The 20,323-nt window shown below is 45.2% G+C and overlaps 1 protein-coding gene across 1 annotated transcript in view; it reads right to left on the reverse strand.

The window, feature by feature from the left end:
- The window catches only part of LOC142767920 (uncharacterized), a 141,183-nt gene that overhangs the window by 37,838 nt on the left and 83,022 nt on the right, over positions 1 to 20,323 (reverse strand). The window contains exon 3 of the mRNA XM_075870159.1: positions 6,878 to 6,959. Coding sequence (XP_075726274.1) covers positions 6,878 to 6,959 — 82 coding nt within the window. The remainder of the gene's footprint in view (positions 1 to 6,877; positions 6,960 to 20,323) is intronic.

The raw sequence follows: 20,323 nt of genomic DNA on the forward strand, positions 1-20,323 counted from the left end.
AAGACCAGAGTAGCACAATTGTTTTCTAAAGCCGGTAGCAACCATGCATTGCGCAAAAGCTGACGCTCAGGCCAATTTGGTTTTGGCACGAATCATCGCCAGTCAAGTTCAAAGTGAATCCAGCTGATCTTCGCACCTTTTCTGAACGCGGTTCATAGAAGCATACAAGTGACTGCGGATCAGCTCTATGTGCGCATCAGGTCTGCATTTCTACCATCGCAGCCGTCAGATTGTTAGAATGACTGGGTGAATTGGTAAAAAACATTTCACCAGTTTTACCAGCTGCTCAGTCCTCCTTCGTTCGTTGTGTAAATGCTAAAAAAGAAGTGCACTGTTCTTTGTTGTGTATTCATGCCTCTTCAAACGGAGCCTGATTACCTAAATTCATGCAAAGAAAATATATTTATTCGCCACTGACGTAGCTAAAAGGGCACAGATGTTGAATTCGCTAAATTTCACAGCGAAAGCTCTTATGACAACACAAGGACAGATTCTGGTGCCGTAGACATTCGCCGCCGCCTGTGTCCGTGACCACTATTATACGAAATTTCAAAAAATAAAGAGACAAAAAAACCTACGTAAAAAACATACTGGTCGCACTTGGGAATCGAACCCATGTCTTTTGCGTGGCAATCAAGTACTCTATTGCAAAGCTACGCCAAAATGTGGAGCTGAGCTCTATACTGACTTTATGTATGCTGCATAACAGGTAAAAATTTGTATTTACGTGTGTAATAAATCATTTTAGAACTGTGAAGTAACCGCCAGGCGTCACACAACGCAAGTTCTGCAATGAGTGCGCTGTTATGTTCTTTCGCACTTCAAAAGCATCAGGCATAACTCTTCAATGAGTTATATTCACCAAGACTAATCGAAATTTCATATACCGTCAAGGTAAACAAATGTCGCATTTCACCGGCGTAACGTGATCCCTGAGTGTTCCTGCTCGTTATCCGGTCAAAAATACCGAAATGTGCTAAAGGTCAATGTCCCAAGACACATCAAGTTGATAATGCTTGCTCTGTACTTTTCGTCACACGCTGAGCAAGAACGTCGCTTTTTTTTTATAGAGTCATCTCTTACGCAGCACTTTGTTGGCAATCGGGCAGAAAAGCAGCCTTCAAGCACTTCAAAAGGCATGTGAAGAACGCAAGCCAAGTATGTCAATATGCAACACGGCAAGCGTGTCACGTGCAAAAACAAAGGGCGACTTCGCCACTTAGCTGTGGTTGCTAGCCAGGCAGTACGGCCTATGCGCTACTCTGTTGCTGTAGGGACCATAAACAGTTACTTTAAGAGGGACAAGAATGGACATGTCGAGGCACGCGCGCTCACCTGCTAGCTTCTGGCTCATGGCTTTGGCTTTTCCACGATAGACGAAAACATGAAATAGCCTGGGTGAGGAGGCGACGCCAATGTGAGGAGGAAAAGAGAAAAAGCAGGGGCAGAGTAGTGATTTGCTTGCATGGGAGTCAGCATCCGCGGCAATAGTAGTCCAATGAGTGATTTCGTCGGCGGCAGAAATTCTATGACGCTTCGCAGAATAAAGAGAGAAAAGCGGCATCTCCAGAGTGGTGAGTGCCGCGCCACCGTGTGTTTGTAGCCTTACGTAGGGTGGTAACGGGTTCCTTTTTTCGTTGGAGTAATGAGTAACATATTTTGTTACTTTTTCAGTAATGAATACAACACTGATTACAACCTCTAAAGTTTCGGATGCTAAAACTCATCCAAGTGTCAACTTTTACACAAATTTAATGTTTTCACAAAAGCCCCCACCACTATCGCGCCGTAGTGGTTGTTCACTATGGCTTTTTCGCAATGCTACAGCGCTATGCGGCAAAGCAGAACGCTAATCCGACGGGGCGCTGGGGTATTTGGGCGTGTGGGCAAGAGTTCAGAATTTTGATTTCCCCATTTACTTCTCGCAAATTTAGCGTTACATTCCCTTTCAGCACGAATGCCTAACAACCAGAATTATTTGTTGTAACCTAAAATGCATCATGCGGGCCTTGGAATAAGCGGGTTATTTCCCTAAATAACACATGTAAAAGCTCACGGTGGAGCATTTTGTTATTGTTATAAACAATATAATGTTAAACTTATTTCTTTATGTGCCTTATAATCTATAACAAAGCATTCAAAAAAAGTCATTGGCTTCAAAAATATGTAATCTTCAATACATGACTAATATATAGTGTGGTAGAACCGTTTGAGTTACCCGCAGGTAATCCCAGTATTTTTATTATAGTAAGTATGCTACACTTAGCTTATTTATATTATAAGCAATGTATGTAACATAAATAATGACGATTGGTTCGTTTATTAATTATAGCATATCACTTGAAAGCTAAAATTCATTGCATATGCAATAAATTTGTAAAGCAATTCCTATCGCAAAAACCAGTGGCACTGGTCCAGCGCCATACCTGATTAATGGACTAGTGTCCAGTGTGGCGCTGACACTGGAACAGTGCCACGCTGCACGAGGCACGCTGGCACTGCGCACTGGGGTGCCCATTATCAACTGAAATCTGGCTTTTAAATTGTGTTTAAAATTTGTGGTCATGTGCACATTGTAATTATGGCTGAAACACAAGGCTTAGGGCCGTTCTTCTTGTGCCACGGTTGCTGTGATCACCATAAATATTCAGTTAGAAAGAGTCTAATATTACATTGTAGTTTTGATCATAACTGACCCATGAATGGTCATATTTTCACCTTCGATTACACAAATCGGAAGCTAAAAACACCAAGATTGGGAATTGCAGGGGATAACTGCTGCCGGGAACATGCGGCTTTCTGTGGTACGTGCCGCAACGACCAACTGCTAGAGTAGGTTGGTCTTGATTATCAGACTGATACTACTGTCATTTTGTGTTGCGAATTCTCAGTTCTATCGATGCTGTTTATGAAATACATTCACGAAACTCAAACTTCAAGGAAAGCACACCAGCGCGAAAGCACACCAGCACACACTAGCGCAATGCATTCATGGGTGGGCTGGAACTTTTTTCCCGAAATTCTTGCAGGCCCCCACTTTGCCCCCCCCCCCCCCACCTCCAGAAGCAAGCATGGGTAAAACACGACGCATGAGTTCTGTGCTTCCTGCCCCCCTGCAGGAACAAAGTTGTCGTTTATGCCCCCCCCCCATAATCACTGCTTTACGGTGTCGCAGCCCGTCACTATAGTTGCACCGCTATCAGAACAGGCCCAATAGCTATTAGCATTCAACCACAGATTCCTACTACGGCGACAAGCCTCTCGATTTCGCGATGCGCTGACAGGCCTTCTCGTAAGTGGAAGTGAAACGCCCTTTGCTACAGCCCCTCTTTGACTTTTATTTAATTATTTTTTTCATTACTGCGACACCCTTAGCAGTGCAGAGGCCTGTATACTACAGCTTGCAGGACCCTATGGCGCCTTGCAAGAGTGTCACCTTTCTTTTCGGTTCCAACTTGTGCTCATTATACAAGCACTGCTGGAATTTGTAGTAGTGGCCATGTCCAGAGGCTATCCTACAGGCTGTGTTTGGTGTCATTCACTCGTGCGGTGGCTCGACCATAAATCATCTGCACATGCCGGCAGTGTTCCGTAGTACTTAATATGATACACGAACCTCACCCTTGAGCCACTTGGTTGGAGCACTATTTCGGAGGGACGGTTAGCTTATGCGCTCGCTATCTTGGCACCCTCTCATGCTCTTCTCATGCAAGCGGTGGTTTTAGGATGTTAAACCGCACTTCAATCAAATCTAAGAAAATCATGCAAGCAACATGAACACCACCCTGCATTCCACAAGTGGCTACAACTGATTCTTTCCCTTCATGTTGGTCTGGCCACGCTGGAGTCTGCCACGCTGCTTACTTAGGTAGCTCACTTTCAACGGAAGCTATTGTGAGATCACAGGGGTCGTTTTTGATGCCACAGTTGTCCGCTGCCATTGATGTCACTGATGTCGCTCTAAAAAAAAAAAAGCGAAATGGGAAAAATATTCTGAACAGAACAAGTTTAAAACTTGGGTCCTCTTCAAGACAGCTCAGCGTTCTACCACAGAGCCAGGCTTCTGCCGATACTGCGTAGAAAGGCGGAGCAAATACAGGCTTTATGCCAGGAAAGAAAAACGAAAACATGCATAGTATGATGTAGTAGGAAAGTAAAATAACAACCCTGTGTCACGCACTCTCATTTCTGTGACCAGGCATCAAACAGTACGAAGTGCGCATGGTCGTTGACTGCCTTGAAATTAATTCAAAAGGCTGAGGCGAAAATTCTTCATCAACATCATCAGCCACCGCAACAGCAAAATGCATGCAGGTAACGTCTTGCGAATGCAAAGCGAATAACTCGCTACTGTACAGAATCAATAATAATGGCACAGTGGCAGCTCCCCACATTGAGAAAAGTTTTGATCTATTGCTTAGTAGGCATCTTGTTAGCACACTTGCACTAGTAGCCCCAAGAGTTTTAACAACGGCTTCTAAAAATGCCGCTCTTTCAGCTTTCCTTGCGACTTGCTGCGCTTTTCGCGAATGTCCGGCAATTTCGTTTTATAAACTATATTGCTCCCTGTTACGGACGGCTATTTTCGGCGACACCGCGTCACGGCAATTAACGGGCGCCGTACTCCCCGACTGACCGTGAGAAACGGCGGCACATGAAAGGGAACCGATAAGTGCAAAATGGGGTGCTCTTCTTAGAACGTCGCCGCCGACGGTTAATCCTTTTGTAACTGTGGCGGCGTCTGCAAGGTCGTAGAAGGCCGCGGTATACCCCGTACAAGGATTAGACTACAAGACGCCCGGCTGAGAGCTAAGTGGTTGACCGTTCCCACGGAGAAAAGCATGGGAAACGCTCTGGTGGCCAAGCCGTATGACAACAACCCGACAGGTTGTCACTCTCGCTAGTTGCGGGCCCTCTCCCTATTAAAAAGGGGTGGGGTCAAAATATTTTTGGGGCGGAGTTTCCCCTCAATTAAACGCGCATGATTGGACCCAGGTAGAGGTCTCTTGTCCCCAAGGAAGAGAGCGAGGAGACACGAGGGGGATTTAAGCGCAGGATTTTGCCCTGCTAGGCAGACTAGTCGCTGACCAAGATGGTGTAGAAACAGATCAACAAGCATCTCTTCTAGAAGTTTTTAGTGTGGCTCTGTATCGGCTGGCCACCTAAACTTAGCCGTTCGTCTAGCTGTGACGCGATATTAACGTCTGCAACGTAGACATCGGGACTTCGCTTCGAGTTAGCTCAACCTGCTCGAAGTCACCTGCAAGCACTAGCCTCCCGGAGCCACCAGCGTTGCAACACCGCCGACATAGCAGTCGTGCCAGAACTCTCTTCGATTTCTCGCATCCGATCGTCGGGGACACAACGCTGCCGGTCATCACACGTATGCCTTCACCTGTTTATATCTTCGAACTTTCTCCTCCGTCATTCTATTCTTGTTAGTTTGTGTAGTTTGTTATAGTTCTCTCTCGTAAGCTGATTTTATTGTTTCTGTTATATATTTCTTTAGTTGTATCAAGTGTCGATGTATTTGGTTAGTTGTATTGAAATGTTGTATTAGATCCCGTGTGCTGCAATATGACTAGAGTAAAGTTGTTTTGTTTTCTCACGTCTCTGATCTCTTCACTGTCTCTGCTTGCGTACGAAACGAACCAACCTGCTGTCATTCCCGTCGCCGACTTCGCGCTGGCGACGCTAGAGTGGCAGCTTGTAACACTCCCAAAGCTGCAAGTATTACTTCGTATAACATACCCATTTTTTATTGCGATAGCAATTATATAGACACTCTCGGCTAGATTTTGCACCCAGCGTCATCATCAACGTCGACGTCGTTCACCACACATGTATACATATCTATATGTATGAAAAGGCAAGAAAGGAAAGAAATAATAAAAACAAACTTCCAACCTCTTGCTTGCAGGTGCGATGCGTTAGCCACTGAGCCCCAAAGGAGCACTTGATTCAATGTTGAAACGGCAAGATGTTTATACTACCACTTAGCGCCTTTCGGGCCTTTCGGCGGAACTATTGGGTTTTCAGCAGTACCAGCAAGAACACAATGAACGCGTGTCATCACATCGTCAGGACACGGCAGCAGGAGTGCTCATCTCCCACGTGTATTTAGCCTTGCAGAGAGTGGGGTGCGGTTGGGCCCTCACCCGTGCGCACTTATATCGCGGTGGTGAAAAGCGCGCGCCTTTGACTTTCATCGGAACGATTCTTTTATAGTTACCGGGAACACAAAGGTCAGTGCATTAGTTGCAAAGTCTTCGTTTGAGAAAAGGGCGCGCTTTTCAGATAGCGCGATGTCACAACTGACATGTTTGTTCACGATTATCTGTACTTGTGAGTACATTTCATGCGTTCTTTGCGCGTGAGAAACGCGAGGAGGATGTCAATCTGCTTGCCATTGTTGACGTGACCTTCCAGTTTGTTGCTATCACGTTCAATCTTCGCCTTTGTGGCAAAGCTTTGCCTTTTTTTCTATCGTTATAATTTCCTCACCTTTGTGGCAAAACTCGATATATACATATATATTTTTTTTAAATACTGCTTATCAAAGCTCTAGGTTCGAAGTTTCTTCAGGGTCACTGAGATGGGGCGCGACTATCACATGTTTTATTTAGGCTATATTTGCACACACCATCCTTTGAATCATACGAGATATAATTGCTTGCTCATTTGTTTATATGATTATTACTGCAGGGCCTCAAAAACCCAGTTTCTATCTTGTCGAAAGAACTTATCTCTTTTTTTCTGCGTTAGCGCACTTATGCGTACAAATTTACTGTACAAATTATTATTGTGCAAAACAGACACAGTGAATTTCAAATACATATGAAATTTCTTTACAAACAAAGTAAAAATAAGAGTGCACCTTTATCCAACAGCCATCCTTTCGCCTCAGAAAGACGTTGCCAGCGTCGTCCGAAAAGCCCAAGTTGGAGCAGTCAGTGAAGCTGCACAAAACAAAATTATTATAAAGCATTCTTACCGGTGTTTTTCCAAGTCATTTGTACTGCATTTTCTATCACTCGATTTTTTCCGTATACCCTCTGGTTCCTAAGGCATTGAGGGGAGTTGAAGTGACACAAATGAGTGCTTCAGGCTTCACAAAAGCGTCAAAACCTGGCGTAAACTGGGCAAACACGGTGCCTGAAGACGCAAGCAACGGATGTTTTCCTCTCCTCAAAAGACACTGCTTGACATACAGTATGCTCAAATCAAGCACTCGCGCAGGGCCCGAAAAAATAGGACGAGCTCTGTGCCACCCTTTGTTATCCTGAAAGCGCACGGTTGCGCAGATACAACACAACAAAACTACAGAAAAGAAAGAGCTCAAACTTAAACCTGAGCTGATTCACGTCAACAGGGAGAGAACATTTCATTGATGAGTGACCTTTCTCGAGTGACCTTTCAACCCCTCCGCCGCACTCTCTTAAGAACAACTTTTAAATGCGAAGTATTTTTCAGCAAACTTCGTCAACTCCGCCCGCCCGCCCGCCCGCCCGCCCCCGCCCCCGCCCCCGCCCGCCCACCCACCCGCACGCCCGCCCGCCCGCCCGCCCGCTTGTCCGTCCGTCCGTCCGTCCGTCCGTCCGTCCGTCCGTCCGTCCGTCCATCTGTCCATCCATCCATCCATCCATCCACCCACCCACCCACCCACCCACTTACCCACCTGCGACTTTTAGCTCTCCTGGCCCTTTCGATAAAGATATCGACAACAAAATTGGTACGACATAACAAGACTGTATGACGAGCATAAGTCACTAGTCATAACATGAAAATATTGACATGTCATGAATGCCATGATATACATTTCACGGTCTTGCAGCTAATGCAGTGGTTTCATTCACTTCACACATTCACATTAATTCACTTAACACATTCATTCAAGCTGTCCAAGCTGCGAGCGTGTATTCCCGATGAGGTTAAACAGAAGACAAACTGTGGAACCAATCACACTAGAAGTTACGTGGACTGTGCGGTGGGGGTAGTATATGCATTGCCATAGAGCTGTGGCAAATCAAACATCGGCCAAACAGGCAGGTGTAGAAACCAGCGGGCCCGGGAGCATGAGTTGACGCTCTCGAACGATAAAAGCACCCATCTTTCTGCACACTGTGCAGTCTGTGGTTGTGTGCCTTTGTTTGATGAACTGGAGGTGTTGGGACGCAGTAGGGAAACAGTTGGGCATGAACTGTTAGGGGCATTTTATATAAAATTGAAGGGTGATAATTGCGTCAGCCAGACGTGAGCATGTTTGCGAAAGTGCGAATTTCAATTGCTATGCCACAATATGATCTAGATTTTGATATGCTTTAGTTTTTGATATGAGCAGCTTTGTGATGTGTGCAGTCACGTTTGTGACGTATGTTCCGCGTTTCTCCCCAGGATTCTTTCGTAAATAAATCTATTCATAGTGAGCATTCTATCCTGCAGATAGATATGTGGGGTTTAACATCTCAAAACCACCACATGATTATGAGAAACGCCATAGTGGAGGGCTCCAGAAATTTCGACCACGTGGGGTTCTTTAACATGCACCCGAATCTGAGCACATGGGCCTACAACATTTCCACCTCCATCGAAAATGCAGCCGCCGCAGCCCGGATTCGATCCCGCGACCTGCGGGTTAGCAGCCGAGTACCTTAGCCACTACACCACTGCGGCGGGGCCGTTTTATCCTGTCTACTTGTTTCCTGTGTCCCATCTTTATTTGCCCTCTACTTTTATTTTGTTGATAACGGATGTTTACACGAGCCAACTGACGAGCTTCTTCGGCATACTGAGCGTATCACTCGGCTTCTGGAGCAAGTTCATCGCTTTTATCACACGGCCGCATAGCGTCAAGCATAATTTATAGCTTCTCGTTGTTATGCGATGTTTATTGATGCAAGAACTATTTGATCACTGAAGAGCACCAGTGCATGATTAAGAGTGTGAGGAATGCTTATGATAAGCGGCTATATAGAAACCATAAAATTCCTAGTCCTAAAGGCAAGTAAAATATACAAGTATTACAACCATGATGATGACATCTAATGTGTGCCCTGAAAATGTTCGGCGAGCGGTTGTGAAAATAAAATCGGGAAGGACTTGGCATAGCACATGTGTCTACTGAAAGCCTCTGTGGCCAAAGGCAGAGAGACCAGTGCTTCGTGTAATGTAGCCACCGCAACAGCAACCACTGTTCAGAGGTCACACTGCATAATAGCTGAGTATATGACGTGAAACCAATGAACATCATTTAAAAATGAGAACAGTGACTTGAGTTTAAAATGCGGATCTTTATATTAATGAACATCGCTGGTTGAAGAGGCATTGGCTCTCGGCGTAGTAATGGGAGATGCCTTTTTATGATATGGTCAAGTTCACTGCAATGTATTAAAATATAAAGCACGGTCAGGGGTCCACCACATTTCTCGCACATGGGTGAGTCATCACCAGACAGAAGGTATGAATGTGTACTGTAAGTGTGTCCGATCCTAAGCCTTGTAAGTGTAACTTCTGTATGCCATGACTCTGATACCTGCGACCAGTTACCTAGTTGCGGCTTCGTAACGTCAAGTTTATTTTTGTGCATGTATATTCCTTGTGCACTGCCAGTAATCTCTAAGCTCTCATCTAAAGAAATGTTAACGTTTTAGGTCAAGCACAGGGGCAGCTACATAGGTATTGGTGGAGTTTTCGTTGGCGAATGCACCTAGCTGCTCCGCCAAGACATTTCATTGTATCTCTTAGTGCCCCGGCACCCAGCACACGTTTTTTATGTGTGCAAAATGTGCACAGAAGTGAGTAGAGCGAAACCAAGACGGGGTTTTTGCATCTTTTTCAGGGCTTTGAAGGTTTTTAAAGTTCTCAGGAACTCTGTGCATATTACAGAGCTTTGTGAATTTAGTTTTTTATGTCTTTTATGGCCGCAAGTATCGCGTAGGGTTCTGCTGTGAAGATGCTGGTGTTGGGATGCTGAGGGTGGTTGTCAAAGATCACAGAACTGGACATGTCACTAATAGTGTAGTGTAAGGGGTGTTTGCTGTTCACTTGTACTTTAACGAAGTACACGACAGATTGGTAGCACCTCTGGAGATATAATAACCACTCGTTCAAATCGACATACATGCTTCTCACGGGGCTAGTACGAAATGCACCCGTACAAAGCGGATTGCCCAAGTGGTGCACAGGGTCCAACATTTTCAAAGAACTTGACGTTGAGAATTGATAGACGACGGCCCCGTAGTCTAGGCGTGTTCAAACGACGCTTTTCTATAGTTTGAGAAGGCACTCCTTGTCACTACACCATGTAGTGCATGACAGCACTTTCAGGATATACATGGTTTTTAAGCACTTCTTTTTTTTGCGGATTGGCTGTGAAGTACAGATGTTAGTTTAGTATCTAATATTAGGTCCAGAAACTCAATCTCGCGCTTTACAAACAGATATTTACCAGGTAGGTAGATGTTGGTGTCAGGGTGAATGCCTCTCTTTCTGGGGAACAAGACGCATGGTCTTATCTGCAGATTCAGTTGAAACCCATTTTCCTCTGGCCATTTGGAAGCCTTGTTGAAGCCAAATTGGGCCTGCTACTCGCACGTTACGAGATTGCAGAATTTAAAACCAATCTGCACGTCGTCACCACACGTACAAAACTTATTGCATCAGTGTACAAATGCAAGGTGCTTATTTTTATAATCAAAAGTTTGGGCCCCGCCCCGGTGGTCTAGTAGCTAAGGTACTCGGCTGCTGAACCGCAGGTTGCGGGCACAGTGTGGTTGTAGTGCCACCTTAGTGCGGCGATGGTGCCGGAAGGATGTTGACGACTTCACCCCTGGGGACGGCAACAGTGCTTACAGGGAACACCGATGAGAAGACCACAGGCGGCCGCTACGCCAGCGTACTTCTGCATACAACAGGTGAAGTAAAATTCCTAATTCCTCCTTACATGGGCCGCGTATTCTGTGCGTATGTTTAATGTCTTTCCTCGCTAGCCTCAACCAAGAAGAGAATCCCCCCCCCCCCCCCCCCCCCCGTACTTGCGATGTGCTCAACCACACCGTGTTTAACCAATTAGGTCTTGTCCCAGAGCGCTTGGCGAATGCTAGCTATATTTAACCTGCGTATAGAATACTGTACGCACAGCTTGCAGGTGTAGCTTTGCGAGAGTCATGTGAAGGGGCCTGAAGAAGTCGGCTCAGAACGCACGCGCACAACGAACGCGAAGCTTTGCGTGCGCTGTTATAAAACTGCATATACAACAGTATGTGCTCACGCGGAGCTGCCGTCGACGCGAGAAGGGCATGTCAGTAGATGCTATGCTCTGCGCAGTGTGTTAATTCATAAAACTTTGCGTTGCAAAGATCTTTTTTTTTCATCAAAATGAACCTACGATGGTATTCAGGTGACTTGTCGAATACCGCAGTTCTTGATTCCAAATGGAGCAAACATGACAGGTGCAAGCGACTGATTAATATTATTGAATTATTTTCAAGTACTGCAGCCCAATGCAGGGCTATTACAGGAGTTGGGTACATAAACACAATAGCAAAAAATAACAATAACACAAGTTCTTCAACAGAATAAATATTGTTATATATTGAGCATAACCAGGTACAAAAGGAAAGAAATAAACCATGTGGGTTATTCTGGTAATCATATATATTCGGAAAAAACTGTTGCAAAAATGGCTATAAGATAAAAAACATGCAAAAATGGCTATAAGATAGTGCCTACGTATAGTTGGAAGACCATTAAAATAAGCAATGTAATTAACATTAGATAGGTGACACATGTTCTTCAATGCGCTGCATCACAGTGCTCATGCTTCAGGAGAAGCTGGAAACAAGCATGCGACTAGCGAAGTCCAAAACTTACCATGTTTTAGGTTCCTTTAGTACTGCTCATACATTATATTGTTCCGTGTGATTATAAATATTTATTCAAGGGTTTGTTCATTAGCATCTCTAGCAAAAATTCTGATAGAGGTCTGAATCAGTCTGATACAGTTTCCTATAAGTTGTACCAGTCTTGTACCAGATTGATACAAAGTCTCATCAGTTTCTATAGACATTCATATCAGTATGATACATTTTCTTACCAGTGCTACCAGTCTCAGATCAGACTGATACACAATCTTGCCAGTGCTACCAGCTTTTGAATAAGTTTGATTGGTCATTTATATGGCATATATAAGTCTATAGGTTTTTAGTCTTTTGTTCATTTATTGCATCTTCATAAGATGAATTACTGTCATTTTAACGGTAGATCTTTTTTTGAACACACTGCCCGCATATATGTGATTGGTCACTTTTGCATGTATATTAGTATATCAGTGTTTTCTATTGAACACTTGACGACCACTGTGTGAAATATTATGATGACTCAAAGAGTGCAACTGGCAGCTTTTGGATGCGTAGAATAAAATGTACAATGTTTTATGATGGTGCATAATTGACAAACTGAGCTTCAAATATGCAAAGCAGCTTTCAGCCTAGATGAACGCTTTATTCTGTGTAAAATGGGATTGCAGGTGCCAGATAGCAACACAGTTAATGCTGACAATGATAGATGACATCTAAAAATTTCAAGATACAAGTATCCAAAACATATCAGATGACAGTATAAACATAACTTGAAACAATACAAACAAAACTTCAAATCACAGAGCTATGTTACCATAATTTCTAAATTTTAAGTTATAGGGCCAGTAAAGATTCCAAGGGAGATAACCTAATAATCAGTCCACTACTGTGATATGAGCATGCTGATAAAATAATTTTTCCAAATGGCGTGGATTCGAAAGCCTTGGGTGGTGCTGCAGTTTCTCCCTTTCACAACACAAGCCAACCCCAGCTGTCTCTCCCACATAGTGCTTTGCCTTTAATGACGAGCCACTACATTAGCGTCATAATCCATACTGAATGAGATACTTTGAAGAAACAATGAAATGCGTCTTCGAGTAATCATTATTTGACCTCATCATCAAAACTTAATGCCTCACAAATCCACTGCCAGAAATGTTTCAAAGCAAGTTGAGGGGTTTATTGCGCACTTCAACCGCTTTCTTTTTTATCTTGTCGGTCCCAACAAGCTGCGCCGAAAACTACAGGGAGGAATGGCAGTAAAGAAGTGCGATATGTAAGCACACATTATGAGCTAGAGCATGCTTGAAGAAACACATTAGCTTTTTCGTGTTGCCATTCCCATGTGTGAGTGTGACTATGCAATGTTAGAAGATTTTGCACAGCAGTGCCGGTATGTGGCAGCACACTGCGGCAAAAAGCACATTTGATTAAAATGCTGCTCTTGATTTATTTTGGCTATAGCCTAATAGCATGCTTTCAATTCTTTTACACCACAAACAAGCATCCGAAAATTCGAAGTGAGCACAGTCATCCATATGAAAAAAGTCACTTGCAGCTGCAAGATTTGGCTGATATGTTGATAGCAGCATCTGTTATTCACAGGCGTGTCTTTTTAAAAAGCCCAAGTGGTGGCACAGACCTGCTATGTTACTTGCCTGTAATCCTCACAAGATTGATAAATCAAAAACCATGTACTTGTTAAGGCTAAAGCATTTGACTGCAAAACACACACACACACGCACGCACACGCACACACACAAGAAGCTGCCTACCATGAGAAAAGTTCAGTTGTGAAGAGAACAACAATAGAAAGGATCAAGCCAACATTTAGTTGTCCTACCTTGCTAAACTCATTGTGACGGACGGCCATTTTTGGTGGCTCCGCGTCACGGCAATTAACGGGCGCCGTACTTCCCCAATGACCGTGAAAACGGCGGGCGCATGAAAGGGAGCCGAGAAGTGCAGAATGGGGGGCTCTTCTTGGAACGTCGCCACCGACGTTTGATCCTCTTGTAACTGTGGCGGCGTCTGCAAGGTTGTGGAAGGCCGCAATGTACTCCGAACAAGGATTAGGCTACGGGACGCACCGGCTGAAAGCCAAACAGTCTGACCGTTTCCCACGGGGAAAAGCGTGGGAAAACCTCTGGTGGCCAAGCCGTATGACAACAACCCAACAGGTTGTCACTCTCGCTAGTTGAAGGCCCTCTCCCAATTAAAAAAGGGGTGGGGTCAATATATTTTTGGGGCGGAGTTTCCATCAAGGAAACGTGCATGATTGGACCCATGTAGAGGTCTCTTGTCCCCAAGGAATAAGGCGAGGAGACACGAGGGGGATTTAAGCGCAGGATTTTGCCCTGCTAGGCAGACAAGTCGCTGACCAACATGGTGTAGAAACAGATCGACAAGCATCTCTTCTAAAAGTTTTTAGTGTGGCTCTGTATCGGCTGGCCACCTAAACTTAGCCGTTCGTCTAGTTGTGATGCGATATTAACGTCTGCAACGTAGACATCGGCACTTCGCCTCGAGTTAGCTCAACCTGCTCGAAGTCACTTGCAAGCACTAGCCTCCTGGAGCCACCAGCGTTGCAACACCGCCGACATCGCAGTCGTGCCAGAACTCTCTTCGACTTCTCGCATCCGATCGTCAGGGACGCAATGCTGCGAATCATCACACGTATGCCTTCACCTGTTTATATCTTCGAACTTTCTCCTCCGTACTTCTATTGTTGTTAGTTTGTGTAGTTTGTGATAGTTCTCTCTCGTAAGCTCATTTAATGTTTTGATATGTATTTTTTAGTTGTATCAACTGTTGATGTATTTTGTTAGTTGTATTGAAGTGTTGTACTAGATCCCGTGTGCTGCAATTTCACTAGAGTAAAGTTTGTTTTGTTTTCTCACGTCTCTGATCTCTTCACTGTCTCTGCTTGCGTACAGAACGAACCAACCTGCTGTCATTCCCGTCGCCAACTTCCCGCTGGCGACGCTAGAGTGGCAGCTTGTAACAAAACTGGCGTCTGAGAGACAGGACGTACCGTACAAGAGTAAGACAGTGCGAGGGTTGACGAGCTGGAGTTGCGATCGGGAAGCTCGGAAAAGAGTCGCAAGAAGCGGCGCAGATGCAAGAGACGTCGGAAAGCCGCGCGCGAGAAAAAGGGTACTACGTGGGAAAAAGGCACAAATTCTTTTAGCGTAGCAAGTAGGACCGGGAGTTCTGCATCGGCTTCAAAGCCGGTTTGCATGCGTGCGAGGAGCCGGACCAAAAGTAAAAAGAATGCTGGTTCGCAAATAAAATCACCTGGAAAGTGCCAGACTTCCCGTTCTATTAACATCATGATTAAGGATGCGCCCTTGAGCTGTAAAACTACCGATGACGCAACTCGAGGCGAATTTCCTAAAGGTGCAGGAAAAGTCAGTCGCAGACGTCGCCGTAGAGGAGTGAAGGGTACGTACGCGACAAAGCGGAGACAAGAAGAAGGAAGCAAGCATCGGGGAGAACGAAAAGAGGATAGCTCATCGGCCAGTTCGGCAAACAGGCCTTTGCGGCGGGAAGTAAGGCGCCAGCGACGAAAGGGTAGGCCACAGCGCGCATCCTCGCGAGGGAATGTATGCTGGAGATTTAAAGCTTTGTCGGGACAGGATTGTCGAAGGGGTCTTAAAAGAAAGGCCACAATAGCTAAACACCACACGGGAGCTAGCCCAAAGAAAGCATGGCCACTCCGTCTCATGCACCGCCCGGGTCCCCTCCACCGAATTGATCCAAGTCGCCTGAAATCGGGAATGATGCATGACTCTGCCGTTCAACTGGTAGCACATACGCGTCGTTACCTCGGAAGTTCTCGAATTCCGGCAAGACCGCGACCGCCGCGTGTGCGATTGAAGTGAGGGACAGCTGTAAGGTGGAGAAAGTGTATTTTGAGTATTTTCTTTTTGCTTGGTGCATGGGTTGCTTTTACATGTTGTAACGCACATTGAAGGATTTCACTACAGTATAGGAGCGCACCTGTTTTGTTTTGTTTGTAGTATACCTTCGTGCAGTGTATTCTGTATTGATGGCTGCTGTACACGGCTATTTCTTTTTCTTGTTTGCATGGCGCATTGATATTGATGCGTGTAACTGAAACTGGTACTGTAGCAATTGTTTCTTTCCTTTTGTTGTTACTTTGATGCACTCTGCCTATTTATGTTGTGTATGAGAGGGACAGTCCTCATGTCTCCCTTGTTGGTGGTGTTTTGTTCCTTGTTGCCGAAACATTCCCCTCCGTGTGAGCCAATTTTATGAATAACATTCTGAAAGTCGGGGGCAATGTCACGGACGGCCATTTTTGGCAGCTCCGTGTCACGGAAATTAACGGGCGCCGTACTTCCCCACTGACCGTGGGAATGGCGGGCGCATGAAAGGGAGCTGAGAAGTGTAGAATGGGGTGCTCTTCTTTGAACGTCGCCACCGACGTTTGATCCTTTTGTAACTGTGGCGGCGTCTGCAAGGTCGTGGAAGGCCGCGATGTACCCCAAACAAGGATTAGGCTACGAGACGCACCGGCTGAGAGCCCAACAGTCTGAAGACCGCTTCCCACGGGGAAAAGCGTGGGAAAACCTCTGGTGGCCAAGCCATATGACAACAACCCAACAGGTTGTCACTCTCGCTAGATAAAGACCCTCTCCCAATTAAAAAGGGGTGGGGTCAATATATTTTTGGGGTGGAGTTTCCATCAAGGAAACGCACATGATTGGACCCATGTAGAGGTCTCTTGTCCCCAAGGAATAAAGCGAGGAGACACGAGGGGGATTTAAGCGCAGGATTTTGCCCTGCTAGGCAGACTAGTCGCTGATCAACATGGTGTAGAAACAGATCAACAAGCATCTCTTCTAGAAGTTTTTAGTGTGGCTCTATATCGGCTGGCCACCTAAACTTAGCCGTTCGTCTAGCTGTGACGCGATATTAACGTCTGCAACGTAGACATCGGGACTTCGCCTTGAGTTAGCTCAACCTGCTCGAAGTCACCTGCAAGCACTAGCTTCCCGCAGCCACCAGCGTTGCAACACTGCCGACATCGCAGTGGTACCAGAACTCTCTTCGACTTCTCGCATTCGATCATCGGGGACGCAACGCTGCCGGTCATCACACGTATGCCTTCACCTGTTTATATCTTCGAACTTTCTCCTCTGTAGTTCAATTGTTGTTAGTTTGTGTAGTTTGTAATAGTCCTCTCTCATAAGCTGATTTATTGTTTTGATATGTATTTTTTAGTTGTATCGAATGTTGATGTATTTTGTTAGTTGTATTGAAGTGTTGTACTAGATCAGTGCCTTCTAGAATTTGCAAGGCCCTTTCACTCCCTTCGTTTCCTTGTCTGACGTCAACACACCTAGCCCGACGATCTGGAGGGCATTGTGAGGACCGGTTGGGGAATGCAGGCTCAGTGACTCCCTTCGTCAGAGCGAACCTGTTAGAACTTGTTTGACCCTGGCAAAGCGAGGTGCTAGGCTGCACAAGAATTTTTAAATAGTGCTGGTGGACGTTCTTCGGAGATATGTGCAAGTTTTGGTCCTGGCTGTGTTATTTGGAGTCCAAGATGTGAAGTTTGTTCGCGTGAAAAACCAGGAAGTTCACAGGATGGGCCGCTGCTACGTGCCGAACTGTCGTGGAAATAATGACGGTGGACCGAAGGTCCGCATGTTCTCCTTCCCTAAAGAGGACCGCAGGATAGAATGGAAACGCGCTATTCGTCGCGAGGACATCAACATCGCACTCTACATGATCAAAAGGTAAGAATTTAAAATTTTTACCCATAAACCTCCACATGAAGCGGATTCTGTGTTGCAGATCTGTGCTAGTGCAGTGCATTACGGAGCAGCGTCACTCTAGATCCCAATCGTTGCTAATTATAACGTTATAGAATGTAGTCAGGCTGAAAAACATATATAAAATGTTGCTAAAATATTTTAAAACATATTTTTTGCTTTTGCATATCGCAGGTCTGCGAACTTCATTTCATAGCAGAGTATTTGAGGACTACCACCACTTACACGGATAGCAACGGAAAGACTATAAAAGTTCCGATGAGCCTTACTCGACTAACCGAAGATGCAGTGCCGATGATGTTTCCGAACAGCCCCGCTTACCTATCCGACTGTGCTAGAAAAGCTGACCTCGAAAGAGAACACCGCCTGGTTTCACGCAGCACGGCACCAAAGGCAGCTTCTTCTCAGTGTCGTGAAGCACCTTTTAATTGACAATGAAGATTTGGACATTTGTTGCAAAGGACACCATCCAGAAACAGTGCTTCACAACATCTTGTGGGCAGCCACCAACACCTTCCTAAAGAACTACGTCCAAATGAAAATCGACAAGTTAACGGCGGCAAAGAAGGGCGCAACACTGAAGAGGAAACTGAAAACGCTCAGTTAAGCTACCTTCAACGTCTTGAATACTCACGTTAGAATAAATAAATGATGTAGACTCCATAAAATATATGGGATCGTAGCTTATTTTTTTATTCAAGGAAATCGAAATGTGCCATACCATATTTATTTATTTATTTATTTATTAGAATACCCTCAGGGCCCGTAGGGCATTACAGAGGGGGTGAGTACAACATATATTCTGGCACACTTCTAACGCTACGGCTTTCAGGCACAATAATCAAAGCTTCTTTTACCATGTCTTAGTTTGATATAACTTTCCCTCAAATTTATATCTGCACGCTTGGCAGAAAAGTACATATATGTGATTAGCACTGTGCGACTTGTGGAAGGCAACCCCACACATCTAGTGCATGGAAGTGAGTACAGCCTGGACGGCTAGCAGACAAACTTTTTCGCGAGGCCTGGCCCACTCGGGCAAGGTGGGTGACGTCACGGAGGGAGTGCGCAGGCCTTAACCTGTTCTAGGTGGCTTTGACTAGATCTCGTGTGCTGCAATATCACTAGAGTAAAGTTTGTATTGTTTTCTCACGTCTCTGATCTCTTCACTGTCTCTGCTTGCGTACGGAACGAACCAACCTGTTGTCATTGCCGTTGCTGACTTCACGCTGGCGACGCTAGAGTGGCAGCTTGTAACACTCATATTAGACTGGCTATATATGTCACAAGTTTTAAACAAGTTTGGTACATCAGCAACATAGTAAACTCATCCAACTTTCATGTGCAAACACACTGGCCACATCCTTTGGCAGAAGCACAACTTTTTTTCTCTGTTTTTGAGCAAATACCACTGTGAGATGTGTTCTTGAATAGTTTTGATGTAAGCCTCACACACATGAGAACACACACGGAGCCTGGCAGTTTATTGACACACCAGTGTAAAATACATGCCATTGTTTAATTTAAAAAGTGTTGCTCATGCCAACATTACCGCGAGCCCCATCTGCAGTCCGGTCGAAATCGCTGAGCGAGTTTTCCTCGAAGCCGTAAGTGTTGTCGGGATCAGGATCTTCATTGCTGTCACTATGCGCATCACTCAGACTTCGCGTGTCAAAGGCCGCTACTCCAGAAAATTAATTACCAGCTAAAGACTGAGGAAGGCTCTTGCTGAGTGTAGCTGGTTGGCCAACCGCGCCTCCACCGCTATTTGTCCGAGGTACTACATATTGCTATCCAGGCTCCAAATAGCGTTTTTTTTTTCTTTTTGATCGAGGCTGGAGTTGAGTTGAATCCATCTCTCATCGAACTTGACACAAAATTCAAATAGCACGCCTGATGGCGTCCACGCGAAGTGAGGCTGCGGGACTTATAATAAGTGATAAGGTAAAAATCGATTACGTCGACCAAGGCTTCACATTTATAACCTGCTTGCTGTGTCTTGATTGTTAAGCATGCGGCGCGGATTTTGCCGAAAACTATAACATGTGCTGCGAGATCACAGCGCGAGGTAGTGACCATACAGAAATCCTTGCGTGCTTAAGGTGTATTTTACTGTGGTTGCCACGGAGGAAGGTGGTCGTCGCCATGGTGGTCGCTGACTGCCATTATGGCTAAATCATTGTAGCCATAATGATGTGATAGATGGATGGATGAATGGATTGATATGGCTGTACCCTTTAAATTGAGGCGCGGCTAGCGCCACCTAGCATAACCAACGCGAATATGGCGACACAGCGCGTGACCTCTGAAATTGCCGCTGCGCGCCCATCATTGCGCGTTTGCCATCTCGGAGGCTATGCACAGCGTCACCATTTTACAGTAACTGCGTTCATTGTTAATATATTATTTGCTGTGAGCTCTAAAAAAACTACCCTATAAAGTTGTAAAAACATGAAGTAAATTACTTTTTGCAAATAAATATTTTTGTTTTCAGAAACTAAATTGTGTTGTGTTGAGGAAAAAGTCGTGGACTCGTTGTTGCATAAACTACTCGGAAGATCCACAGAACACCTACCAGTTTGGAGATCCACAAATGTCACTGCCATCGTCATCAATAGCAAGTTCGTGACGGCCTTGGTGCATGTGTAGCGCATGTGAACA

This window comes from Rhipicephalus microplus, chromosome 7 (assembly GCF_043290135.1).
Source record: "Rhipicephalus microplus isolate Deutch F79 chromosome 7, USDA_Rmic, whole genome shotgun sequence".
In the NCBI taxonomy this organism is placed as follows: domain Eukaryota; kingdom Metazoa; phylum Arthropoda; class Arachnida; order Ixodida; family Ixodidae; genus Rhipicephalus; species Rhipicephalus microplus.